The sequence below is a fragment of the Antechinus flavipes genome, chromosome 2, assembly GCF_016432865.1.
Source record: "Antechinus flavipes isolate AdamAnt ecotype Samford, QLD, Australia chromosome 2, AdamAnt_v2, whole genome shotgun sequence".
Taxonomy (NCBI): domain Eukaryota; kingdom Metazoa; phylum Chordata; class Mammalia; order Dasyuromorphia; family Dasyuridae; genus Antechinus; species Antechinus flavipes.
Window position 1 is genome coordinate 335,387,344 of NC_067399.1, and position 13,366 is coordinate 335,400,709.

At 34.1% G+C, this 13,366-nt stretch overlaps 1 protein-coding gene across 1 annotated transcript in view; it reads left to right on the forward strand.

The window, feature by feature from the left end:
* Positions 1–13,366, forward strand: part of MTHFD1 (methylenetetrahydrofolate dehydrogenase, cyclohydrolase and formyltetrahydrofolate synthetase 1) — a 77,987-nt gene that overhangs the window by 31,012 nt on the left and 33,609 nt on the right. The window contains exons 3-10 of the mRNA XM_051977808.1: positions 1,826–1,885; positions 2,481–2,534; positions 4,150–4,286; positions 4,442–4,542; positions 6,235–6,371; positions 6,967–7,078; positions 10,180–10,307; positions 13,207–13,304. Of these exons, the coding sequence (XP_051833768.1) occupies positions 1,826–1,885; positions 2,481–2,534; positions 4,150–4,286; positions 4,442–4,542; positions 6,235–6,371; positions 6,967–7,078; positions 10,180–10,307; positions 13,207–13,304 (827 nt within the window). The remainder of the gene's footprint in view (positions 1–1,825; positions 1,886–2,480; positions 2,535–4,149; positions 4,287–4,441; positions 4,543–6,234; positions 6,372–6,966; positions 7,079–10,179; positions 10,308–13,206; positions 13,305–13,366) is intronic.

Sequence of the window (13,366 nt, forward strand, 5' to 3'; positions counted from 1 at the left end):
TCCTGCTCCACCACTATACTACATAAGAATAATAGCAACTAAGTAGGAGGCTGCATCAAATAGAGTTAAATCTAGTTAGTCAACCCTGATTATGAAGCCTTTTTTTTTTGCCACTTTTATTTACAAGATTTAATATTTAATAATGTAAAATGAAAAACTTTGTGAAAGCGTAGAGAGAAAATAATAATTTTTTTTGCCCAAGAGAATAAAATACACAATATCAATGATGATGCCTATTTTTAGAGTAACACATCTTTCTTTGGAATCTAAATAAAGGAACCAGATTTCTTCTGAAATTGATTTTGGCATCTTGATTGTGTATACTTCAGTCAAATTATGTTCCTTATCTTTTTCCTATAAAACCCAGTACAATCCAATACATAATTCCCACGACCTCATTCTTATTATTAGTTATACATTATGCAGGCAATACTCAGGTTCTTTACTGATGACTCATGGCACATGAATTTTAAAATAGCAATTCTTTTTTATAGCTGGACCTAGATTCCATTAGTACTGGGAGCTTCTGATAAGGAATTCCCTCTGTCAATACCATTAGAGTTGCCTAGGGGCATTGAGAGATTTAGTCTTATAAGTGGTACATTTTTGTGATAGCAAAAAAGCTAGAAACAAAATGAATTTCCTATAAAATGGAGAATAGTTGAATAAATTGTTATGCATAAATGTCAATTGGTTAACAATATTTGTTAATAAATGCTTGTTTTATTTGGGGTACTGCGTTAAGTGCTAGAGATACCCAAAAAAAAGGTGAGGGAGTAGAAACATGGCCCCTGCCTTCAAAGATCTTATGATTTAGTGGAGAAAATATGAAAAAAAAATTTTTGCATATAAGACGTATATAATGTAAATGAAGATTGATTTTTAGAGTGAAAGCACTAGCAATGGAGAGGACTGCAAAGGGCCTCCTTCAGAATATAGGTTCTGAACTTGAGTCTTGGAGGATCCCATTGAGGAAAGTGAGAAATCTGAGTATGGGAGATTGCTTATGAAAAGGTGAGAGGCTAGAGATGACTTATTTTTGAGCAAGATAAAGACAACTAAAGTAGCTCATTTGTAGAAGGCATAGAGAAGAAAACTACAAATTAACATTTTCCATGTTGTATTATGTTTTTATTTTCTTGAATATTCTCTAATTCTATTTTGATCTGATTCCTGCTGAAGTTTTATATGAAGAATGTTTGACAATTCTAGTATACACTGATAGCTATTATTAAATTAAAAAAAAAACCACTAAAAGATAGTTGAACTCAGATAAATTGCAAAGCAAATCTTTGCATTTACATTATTTAAATCATTGTATATATTATTTTCCTAGTTTTGCTTACTTTATATGTTTTTCTGTGTAAAATTGATTTCATAACAAGATACTAAAATTGTTTTATTTTTCTTCAAATGTTTATTGCCAACAAGAGCTGCACAATTCTTTGTCTTAGGAACAAGTTAGAGGGTAACAGATTTCTTAAAAGACAGCTCCAGAAACAATAAAAGCAATCTTCCTAGTTTCCTCAGCTTTAAATGTGAGAAGAGAGAAGGGAATATTAGATTCTCGTTTGTGTTTGTTGAATATATCTTTGTTTACTCAGATATTGGAAGATAGCACAGGATTATAAACTGTATCTGATTATTGATTTCCAAAGATTGTGTATTTCTGTGTTAAATTCTCCTAGGTGTATTAATTCCCCAAAGCTAACTGTAATAAGGTTTGTTTCAATTAAAAACAAAACCACAACTTTATCAAACTAAAATCTAATGGCTTTTCTGTATATTATACCTCAATAAATATCTTTGTATTTGTTTATTCTAGGTTGGAGATAGAGATGATTCAAATCTTTATATAAGTATGAAACTAAAAGCTGCTGAGGAGGTAAAATCTTAGCTGATACTATTGGCTAGCACAATGATTCCATATCATCACTTCTTTACCCCTCTCCTTCCAATTAAAATTCTGATACCTTTATCCTAATTTGATTTGTATTACAAATTAGAAATAAGTGGCTTTTAACTAGAGACTGGTTTTTTTTAATATTTGCTTTGCTTCTTAAATAGAGAGCTAGAATGGAAAAATTAAAGGAACACAATAAATCTGAAGTACTGTGGGAAAATAAATGAGTAATTGTATGACAGTGGTTCTTGAACTTTTTGGTCTCTGAGCCTCTTTTACACGCTTAAAAGTTATTGAAGACCCCACCTGAAGAGCTTGTGGGCTATATACTGTCATTGTTGATCATCTCAGAAATTCAGAGTTTTAGTATTGTTATAAGAATAGTTTTAAGTTTGTGAACTCCTTGAAAGGGTCTTCAGGACTCCTCAGGGGATGATTTATCCTAATCATTAGAATGCTACAGATTCTTTCAGGACATAGGAATTTAATGACAAATAATATCCTCTAACTATCTCCCAGTTCTTCCACTTTTGGCTAGTTAGATCATTAAATATCTTTTACATGTTCATTCTTCCAGATTGGAATCAGAGCCACACATATTAAACTACCAAGAACCTCAAATGAGGCAGAGGTAAGCTGTTGGGCCTATGTGGAGCACTTTATTGTTACATATCATGATTATGGACATGTAAAGACATTTTCAGGACTAAAAGTATGTGTGTGTCTGTGTGTATCTGTGTCTGTATGTCTGTCTGTGTGTGATGTGTATGTACCTTGCCTCGTATCTTAAGTCCATAGGAAGGAACTCAGAAGAAATGATGTAGTGCTGTGATCAGGTTATTCAGCATTGAACGCACATCTGTTTAGTGTCTGCTGTGTTTAGAGCATTTTGCTAAAAACTGAGGGAAATAACAAAGAAAAATACCAGATCACTGCCTTCATAGAGCATATAGTCTAATAAATGAATATGACACAGTTATTATATAAAATAACTCAAACACGTAAAAAAAAAGGTGCTATATACGAAGTTATATAAGAAGTTAAACTCCACATTGAATCCATTGTCTCTCTTAAATATCCTCTCCTTTACCCTCAAGGGTTACCACCTTATTTCAGACCCTTATACTTGGAATATGGAATGTGTTTCTAATTGTTGCCTCAGCAGCCATTTTTTACCTCCTCTCTCATAACATAATATCAAAATAGTCAAAATTACCTTCCTAAAGGACAAAATTATATGATTCTATTTCCTTTAGAATAAAATAAAAACTTCTTTTTGGAATTGAAAGTCTTTTCCAATCAGACCTTAGGTGATTTTTCCAGACTGGTTTGACATTCCTCCCTTCATTTAATATACATTCTGGCCAGATTTGCTTACTTTCTTGTTGCTCATACATGACATGCCATCCTATCTCCTTACCTTTGCACATTTCCTTTTCACCTTACTCTTCTACCTTTTAGAATCCTTTGTTTCCTTCAAAACAACTCATTTAATGCCATTCTTTACATGAGGCCATTTCTGGATCTCATATGTTGTCTCCTATAGAAAGGAAATTCTGAGGAACTATTTCATTTTTACCTTTACAAACTTTCATTTTGTACATTTTTAATAAATGTTTGTTGATTGCTTGATAGTAGAGCCTTAATGCTTATTCAAAGCATTTCAATAACAAGTTATTAAAAAGTAAAGCTGATGGTAGGGTCCTAAATGACTAAGTAAGAAGACAGGCCAAGAAGCAGAGTAGTATAATAGAGAACCAGCCTCAGTGCCAGAGAAACTGGATTCAAGCCTTAGCTTTGACATAAATTTACTGTGTGACCAAATTACTTAACCTCTCAGTGTCCTAGACATCTCTTTAGAACTATAAATTGCAGAAATTGCAGTTTTCATCTAGCTACCTACATTTGTAGGAACTTCTGCATCAAGACTATCTTATAACAATGAAATAAATCAGTGATCTAGACTATTTTCCCTCAGAGATTCCCATGCCTACCTCTCCCGCCCACCTTGCAAAACCCCCTTTTAAACTACTATCTCAGCATACCTCTTTAGTATCTAGAGATATTATTAGGAGGTGTTTTGATTTAACAGGAAAGTTATATGCAGGACCTATATGATAGTGGGTTTTTTCTTGGAACTATCTAAACCAGAATTCTTGGAAAGCAAATGAGACAATATTCTTTGCCTTACAATAATTTCCATTCCAACCCTCTACCTTCTTTAACTTAAAGAAATTTGTTTTTAGGTTTTAAGGTGCATCACATCTTTGAATGAAGACCCTGCTGTTCATGGACTCCTGGTCCAGTTACCTTTAGATTCAGAGAAGACCATTAACACTGAGCTGGTAACAAATACCATTGCTCCCGAAAAGGATGTGGATGGGTGTGTTTGCCTTTTTGAGTCACTTCATTTTAAAGTCATTGTATCTTTAGAACATCTATTAGTTATTCAGGAAACTTCTTGCCACTGTTTAAAAAAGGTTCAAAGCCCTTAATTGCCTTATTCTTATTTATTCTGTCTTTAATTTAATGTTTCAGATTAACTAGCATCAGTGCTGGAAAGCTTGCTAGAGGTGACTTAGGAGATTGTTTCATTCCATGTACACCAAAAGGATGCTTGGAACTTATCAAAGAGACGGGTAAGGCTAATTTTCCAGAGCCTCTTTTTTTTTTTAAAGGTCTTCTATTAATATTTATATTTTCTATTCATTGGTTCCATGTAAGACAACCTGGCATTAATTTAAGGACTTATTCTGTCCTCATACTAAGGAATTACAAAATTTATATAAAGGACATCTTTCCTCAAGCTTATATATATTATAACCATCAGTTCATAACAAATTAATTAAAAATCTTTGTTTTTTTTTTTTTAGAGTAATGGATACTTTGATTTAGTTATTTATAATTTTGGGGGGTCTTTACATTTATTCATCAGCAGCAAGCATTTATTAAACATTTTGTGGGCTTAATATTTAATACACTCAGCAAAGGGTTGGGTGATTTTCAAAGAAAGGCAAGAAATTCTTCCTGGTCTTAAGAAACTTACAATGTAAGGGCTGGATTCAACATATAAATAAGGAGTCAGCATATAGATACATATACATAGCTACACATACAGAACGGAATGGTAATTAATTTTTCCTAAAAACATGTAAAAATTTTTAATATTTTTTTTTTAATATTAAAGTCCAAGGTATTTCCTCATAGTGTTTATTGTATTTCTTGGTTTGTTCATATTGGCAGTCTTAGCCTATCTAAGTTGGGGGTAAGAAAACAGTGGTCTATGTTTGGGTCATACATTGTTCTTGCAGGCTTTGTCTGGTTCCATATGCAGTGAACAAGATTAGAATGTACCCTCAAGTGTCTTCAATGTTGCCTCAGTATTGGGCTCTGCCTAGATCCACTTTCTTGCCACGTGGCTTTGGTCTATTCCCCTGCCTTAGATGCTATTAGAGCTGTTTCCACACTGAGTCCCTATAAGAGACTTTGGAGTTGCACCCAACCACTTTTATTTGAGGCTTTTCTGCCATAGGGCTTGAATGCTCTTCCCAGGCAGGACTACACTAGTCCTTTCCAGTTGTCCAGGCTTGCTTTGTACTCCTGTTGAACTCTCTCAACTGGCCCATTCCAAGGTTCCTAGAGGATTTTATCAGTCCTTCTATATACTCATAGGTCTGGTGCAGGCTTCCATATGTGATTTCTCCTTATTTCACCAGATAATGGGGCATATTTAGTTTGGGACAGGAGAATGTTTGGGGAACTTGGGCTCCTGTGTGTCACCTCCCTTTCCAGGGCCCTGGTTTCCTTCTCTGCAAAATGAAGGAGTTAGACTGTTTATGTGATCCTTTCTAGCTCTAAATCTCTGGTCTTGGATGGTTCTTTTCCAGTCATAGCTTCTGTCTATACTTATTTCTCTCTTCTCTGTGCTTTCTGACTCCCTCACCATTCTTATAACTTTTGTTTCTTGTAATTTAATCTGGTACCCTCTACCATACTGCTGTTTAGTTATGTCAAGTTTTTCTTTTTCATACGTGTAGGTTTTCTTCCCACTCTTCTATGACTCAGTGAATGAATTTTCCTTAAACTGCTTTCAGAAAACCTACAGCAAGAAAGAGCACATATCCAAGTCTCAATTTGTTAGTTAAGCTTAGAAGCAGAGAATTTCTACCTGAGAATGAAGGGAGGTGAAGAAACTTATAAAGTTTCTGACTTATAATAGAAACCCATACATGAACATTTATTCCCTCTGACCCCAGTAAGATGTCTATAGCATTAAGAACAAAAATACCTCTTGCCTTTGTGTCTGAAATTGATTCTGGGGTTTCTCTCAGGAGTGCAAATTGCTGGTAGACATGCTGTAGTGGTTGGACGCAGCAAGATTGTTGGTGCTCCAATGCATGACTTGCTTCTATGGAATAATGCCACAGTGACCACATGCCATTCAAAGACTATCCAGTTGTCTGAGGAGGTAAGATCTTTAGGGAATAGTACACATGTAAGGTTTATTACTGTTAGTTGACCAAAAAGTATGCTTTGCCATAAGGGTGCAGGAGATTGGGTGTCACAAAATAGCACTTAGACATTGACAGTTTGTTTTCTGTTGAAATCCTTAGCCTAGCACAAAATCTAAATTCTAATTTAATGAATTTGTAATCATAGGCAAATGTCTAAATCAAGATGTTCAGGAAGATTTCTATATGCATAATAAGAAGAGGCTAATCCTTCCCTTCACAGAGAGAAAAGAGACAAGTATCGGAAATAGATTTTTTAGTTATGTCTTTGGCTCATCTGGAATGCTTTTTTCCTCTCCATCCTTCTCCCCAAATGCCTCCAGCAAATTTCTTTTATAATGTCTCTGCAAAGGACATGCTCATACTCCTGGTTTTAGAGATGGGGAAGTCAAGATCCTAAGAAGCTTAAGTGACCTATAAAGCTTGTTTAATGTAGCTTAGAAGGAAAACACAAGGTTCCTGATGGTATCTTCCTATTTCAATGCCCTAAAATACATTTCTAGTATCTATTTATTTACTGCTATGCTTGTTTTTCCCCCCTTTTTTTGACAGGTTAATAAAGCCGATATCCTTGTGGTTGCAACTGGACAACCTGAAATGGTGAAAGGAGAGTGGATTAAACCTGGAGCTATAGTAATAGACTGTGGAATCAACTATGTTTCAGGTTAGTGCTCCTTTTGTTATTTTTGGAATGTTGGGGAGGGTAAAGGAAGATCATTTGATTCGTGGGAAGTAAGCCATGAATGTACACATTGAATGAAATAGTGATAAGTGAATTCTTCTAGAATTTGTGCTGAAATGGATCTTAATATGATGTGGGATGGGAGGAATATAAAAGTGATTTTTAGATGATGTTGATGAAATCTAGTATTATTGAATAAATATAAAGTGTAGCATCTAGATTTTGTTTCAAGTCTTAAAGTGAGAAATAATCTTCTTTTCCCCTTCTAGTCTTAAATATGAGGTACAGTTATTAAATTGCTAGGAAAATTATTCACTGTCAAGTTTTCACCATATTTAATCTCCCTCCCACTCTCTCACCATGCTTTTAAAGCAGTAACTCATAATTGATAGCTCATTTTTCCTGCAGTGCAATTATCTAATGGATTATAAAGAAATTGCTCTCCTACAACTCATCATTTTCACTGCTTCCTGAGACATTGGAGTTTCTTCTGTTTAAGATCTTATGCCCTCTGTGTAACAAGATTTCAGCCTTTGCCATTCTTCACCTTTATTCTTTTTGAGATGGAGAGAGATGGAATAACAAAGTTGATGATAGCCAGTCATTCTTACAGGTTAAGAGTTATCATAGAATATTTACTTGAATTTGAAGCTTTTATCAGCCTCCCCTACAATTGCCTTTTTCAGAATCAATATGAATAAAACAAAAACAGCTCTTTCTTGCTGTTGTTCTTTTGTGGATTGTTATTGGTAATACAAGACCTATCAATTCTGCAAAACTGGTTTTTATGTTCCTTGAAGAAAAAAAAAAAAAACAGTAGTAGAGAAAATGAAACCAAAAGCTGAACTTTCCAAACATACTTTTTGGATACATCCTTGTTCCCTACAGAGTGATACTCACATCTTGGTTCTTATTTAATTATTAATTTAATATTAATTTCTTGATTTAAGTAATTAAATTTATATTAACTTAATTACTACTTTTGCTTTACTTTTGTAGTACATTCAAGGCATAAAATAACATCATCCTAGCAAAAATCCAAAAGGCTTATACCAATTAAGAGTTGAAGAGAGCGATTGGGATATTGAGAAGATGGGAACTATGCTGTATGGGGATCATCTGATAGAACTGGGAATGTGTATCCTGTAGAAGAAAAGACTTTAGAGGGGGCATGATAGCAATTTCCAATTATTTGCAGGGATGTCATTTGGAAGAGAGATTAGACTTCTTACATTTGGCTGCTATAGGCCAAACTAGGAGTCAGAGGTGGAAGTTTCTGGAAGACAAGTTTCAGTTCCATGTAGAATATTTCCTGACAAAGCATTTCCCCTCCTTGTCTGAAGTTCTTTAAGCAAAGGCTGGAGGGCTATTTGTTGAGACTGCTCTAAAAGGGATTCTTCTGCTTGTAGGGTTGGATTAGATGGCCTCTGAGGACCTTTCCAAACTTTAGAGGCTGGAATTCTGTGAATATTTCCACATCTTCATGTTGAAAAGTATCCATTGTGTTAATCATACCATTCCTAAGGCAGACAAAGAGCCAACAGAGAGAGAAAAAGACAGAGATGTCATAAAGCTTAGCTATTCTGGAGGAAAATTGAAGTTGATGATTTGAACAGTAGCTTTTGGAAACTTGAGTGTTTGCTATACTGGATGCTATTTATTAAGAATTGGGGAGGGGAGGTAATTCTCCTGGAAATGAGGAATCAGTCTGTAAGTCCATCTCATTGTTGGACTAAATTCTAGAATACAGAAAAAGAAAAGTTTGAGGTGAATATAAAAACCAATTTATAGACAATAATTGATTGTCATATGCTATAGTTACATTAATCAGAAATATTACTCTGACAGAATCTTTTAATATAATCTCAGAAATAGGTATTCTTTCCCAGTTTGCTGCTTAAAAACAAACAAAAAGTCTCACAATCTCAAATTTTCACAGGAGGTTTTGGTTTTACCACTAAAGATCAAATTATAATTAAAAAATTATATGATGCATTGACAGTCATGGTTTCTATAGATGAGCATCTTCATGATCCCTTAAATTTGCATACGGTCTTATTTTTCAAAGCACTTTCATTTACATTATTTTCGTTTTAGAAACATCCTTTTAAGTTTGTTAGAGAAGATAGCATTTCCCAACATCACAAAGGATGCTATAAATAGTTAGAGCTTGGATTAGAACCCAGGTCTTATATCCTTCTTCATCCTCAGAAAAATTAAAGCTAAGAAAAGTGATGACTGTAACAAGATTACATGCAAATGTTGAAAGGCCCCACTCACAATGGAATTCCATATTCTGGCTCTGAACCTTGGAGATGCAGAAGTCTAGACCTCCTTCCCCTTTTCTAGGAGAAGCAGTGAAACTAAGTGTGGGAGTTGCTTTGTGTAAGGAGTATATGGTGTATCCTTTGCTTTTGTTCTCTCAAATAACTATTCTTTGCTGGTAAGATTTGTAGTTGTTTTGGCATCCTTTTGAGGAAAGTATAATTACATTCTTTGCCTTTTGCATACATTTATGGAGCTGCTCATCTTTGGAATTGGATGTTGAATTGTTCTTCAGATCACGCAGGGAGCTTAACAGAATTCTGACAGTTGCTGTAGAAACGGGATTTGGCAGCTGTGACAAGGTTCAGGCTTTGTGCACCTAAAAACTCCCTTTGTAGGCCTTGATAAATTAACATTTTAAGAAGGTTCATTATGGAACTGTTAATTGGCATAAAAAATAAAGAGCAGTTTTGGTTTTCTTTAATGCCTGGTATCAGGCAAAAAGGTTTCCCTGTTAACCTATCAAAGCCTAAGCATTTTATTATGTTTTTCCATCTTTTTGTATTTGTTTATTTTAATAATTTAGTAACTACTGTTTATCCTATTCTTTAAAGAGGAAAAAGGAATTATATTTGGTAGGACCCAAGATTTTAAGCCCATATAAGTTTTTAGTACAAAGTCTCAAATAACTGTCACTCCATCAGATATGATAGGAAGCACAAAGCTGGTAAAAACACAGGATGAAGAACTGAAAATTCATGAAAAATTTAGTTTGGATTTTTGTAAGGATTTTTCTGTTTTTAAAAATTATTCTGTAGATAATACAAAACCTAATGGAAAAAGAGTTGTGGGGGACGTGGCTTATCATGAAGCAAAAGAGAAGGCTTCCTACATCACCCCAGTGCCTGGTGGAGTTGGACCTATGACTGTGGCAATGTTAATGCAGGTATTTCCATTCCCAAAAAAGTAAAAATAAGAAATGTTTTTTTTTTGTTTTTTGGTTTTTTTTTTAATCTGAGTCTTTCTTTATTTGTAAAGAATTTCTTTACTGTGGAAATTTTTTTTTTTAATTTTTAAATAATTTTTTATTGACAGAACGCATGCCAGGGTAATTTTTTTACAGCATTATCCCTTGCATTCACTTCTGTTCCGATTTTTCCCCTCCCTCCCTCCACCCCTTCCCCATATGGCAAGAGTCCTTTACATGTTGAATGGGTTGCAGTATATCCTAGATACAATATATGTGTGCAGAACCAAACAGTTTTCTTGTTGCACAGGGAGAATTGAATTCAGAAGGTATAAATAACCCGGGAAGAAAAACATAAATGCAAGCAGTTTATATTCATTTCCAGTGTTCTCTGGGTGTAGCTGCTTCTGTCCATCTTTGATCAATTAAGGCTCTCTTTATCAAAGAGGTCCACTTCCATCAGAATACAAAAAATAAGAAATGTTTTGTGTCATAACAGTTGCCACAACAGACAATGGTTGTTTATTATATCTTTCGGTTTCAGAAATGGTTTGAAAATATGCTTAGAAAAGATAAATAAGTATATGAGTCTGGCAGAGGAGTTTATGTGGATATTAAGATAACATAACTGTAGAGCAAGATATCTGTACCACAGGAATGAAGCTATGGCCAGATAATCTCTAAAATTATTTATATTTAATTTTAAAATGTTGATTTCTTAACTTTCTTAAAACACATTCAATTATGAATGAAGGGAGGCATGGCCCACGAGCCTGCTGGCTAGGATTCAAGCTAGCCTGGAATGAAAACTTGTTGAAAATAAGGCACAACGTGAATAATTCTTTTTTCCCCCAGAAGCAATTGGGGTTAAGTAACTTGCCCAGGGTCACGCAGCTAGGAAGTGTTAAGTGTCTGAGGCTAGATTTGAACTCAGATACTTCCGAGTTCAGGGCTAGTACATGAATAATTCTTTATTGTAAGATAATGGAAAGAGCACTAAAGGTAGATTCAAGCAATTTGGATTCTTGTCTTGATTCTTATAACTCACTTTTTAATCTTGGGAAAATCATTTAAATTATCTCTCTTTCCTAATCTGTAAACTGAAGAAACATGACTAAATGACCTAAGATCCCCTTCCTTTTCTAAAATGATATCATTCCAAGAATCTTGGATCTTTCCACCATAGAATCAGATTAGATAGAAGAGGAGAATGGGAGAGTTATTATCACATAATCCTGACAAGCCTGTGACACAGGTTTACATATAAGTTTTGAAAAAAGATTCAGACTTAGGCCTACCACTGACTCTATACTCCATGTTCTTTCCGTTACATCTGGGAGATTTTTTTTTTTTTGCTGAGACAACTGGGGTTAAGTGATTTGCCCAGGGTCACGCAGCTAGGAAGTGTTAAGTGTCTGAGGTCAGATTTGAACTCAGGTCCTCCTGATTTCAGGGCTGATGCTCTATGTAGAATTTCCTTTTTAAAGAGGCTCAGTATCTTCATAGATATTGCTTTGTTCTTTCTGTCTATGGATAGGGGTATTACAGATGAGGAAATTGAGGAAAGAAGCCTGATGACTTAGTGCATGGCAGAATTAGCATTATAACTCAAATCTCCTAACATCTAATTTGTATACTGTTTTTTCTCCATTTCTGAGGGGTTTGTTTTGGTTTATTTTTAAAGCTCTAATTGTTTTTGCTTTTTCACAGATGTAGGATGTCCTAAAACGTCTTGGTACAATTTTAAGCTTAATAACTTAAAGAATATAGAAGAGTAGATAATAGCTAACAAGAGTAGACAGTGATAAAAGATAATTACTGTGCAACACTTTGTATACTTTAAAATGAAGCAGCATATAGTGCTGTGAATATGGTGAAGAAGAGTGTTCAGCAGTAATTGTTTGAAATCCCACCTCTTGATAATGAATAACTGTGATTTTGATTGAGGTACTTAACCTCTATGAGTTTTAATTTCCTTAACTATATGATGCGGGTTGTGATATGTGTCACACTTATCTTTCAGTGTTGCTGTAAGGGATAAAATAAGATACATTTGTTTCATTAATACAGTAGATCTACAATTTATGTTTTCCTATGGGTATTCTCCCTGACAATGCAAATCACAACCCATCCATGCCTCCCCATCTTTGTCTCTGAAGGCCTACTGTTTTATGATATTGTAAAAAGTACTTGTAAACGTTAAAATAATGTATATGTCAGCTATCATTGTTGTTATTACTTCAAGATGTCTTTCAAGTGTTTTGAGTGTCATTTGTTTTTCATTTGGACTTTACATCATACATGTACATGCATACATCATACATACATGTACATACATACTGTGATATGATGTCCTGGAAGACAGCATCCCTTGCCATTTTAACAGGTTGTACCATTACTTCCCATTGATAGCTTTAGTTTTGTTTTGTGGAACCTTGCTTTATAATGTGTGCTTTCAACTAAAATAGCTTGTGCAAGCTTTAAAAAAAAAAATTTACTGCTGCCATAAAATTAGAGTATCTCAAATTCAGTAGATGAGTTTAAAGAAAGGTAGGAAAATGTTTTTGATCATTTAAGGGAGTGGTGGGTTGTTTTTTTTTTTTTTTTAATTTCTAGTATACAAGAGAATGGAAGGAAACTTTATGTACTTTTTTCTGTCTTTTATATGTGGAAATGTTTATGTTGTTGATGTTCTAGTGCCTGATTTAAAATATATGTACTTTCTGAAAATTATGTCCCAAAAGTGGGAAAAGGAACAATTATTATCATTTATCATTTTATCATTATCAGTTATCATGTGAAAAATCAGATAATTACTTTTTTTGGTAAGGTTATATTAATTTTTTGTGTATTTGTTTGTCTATTTCTTTTTATTTAGAGTACAGTAGAAAGTGCAAAGCATTTCCTAGAGAAATGTATACCAGGAAAGTGGAATATTCAGTATAATCAGCTTAGCCTGAAGACCCCTGTTCCAAGGTAATTTTATTGCTGATATTAGAATCTTCTTCCCTGAAATATATAATTAATGTATATTTATG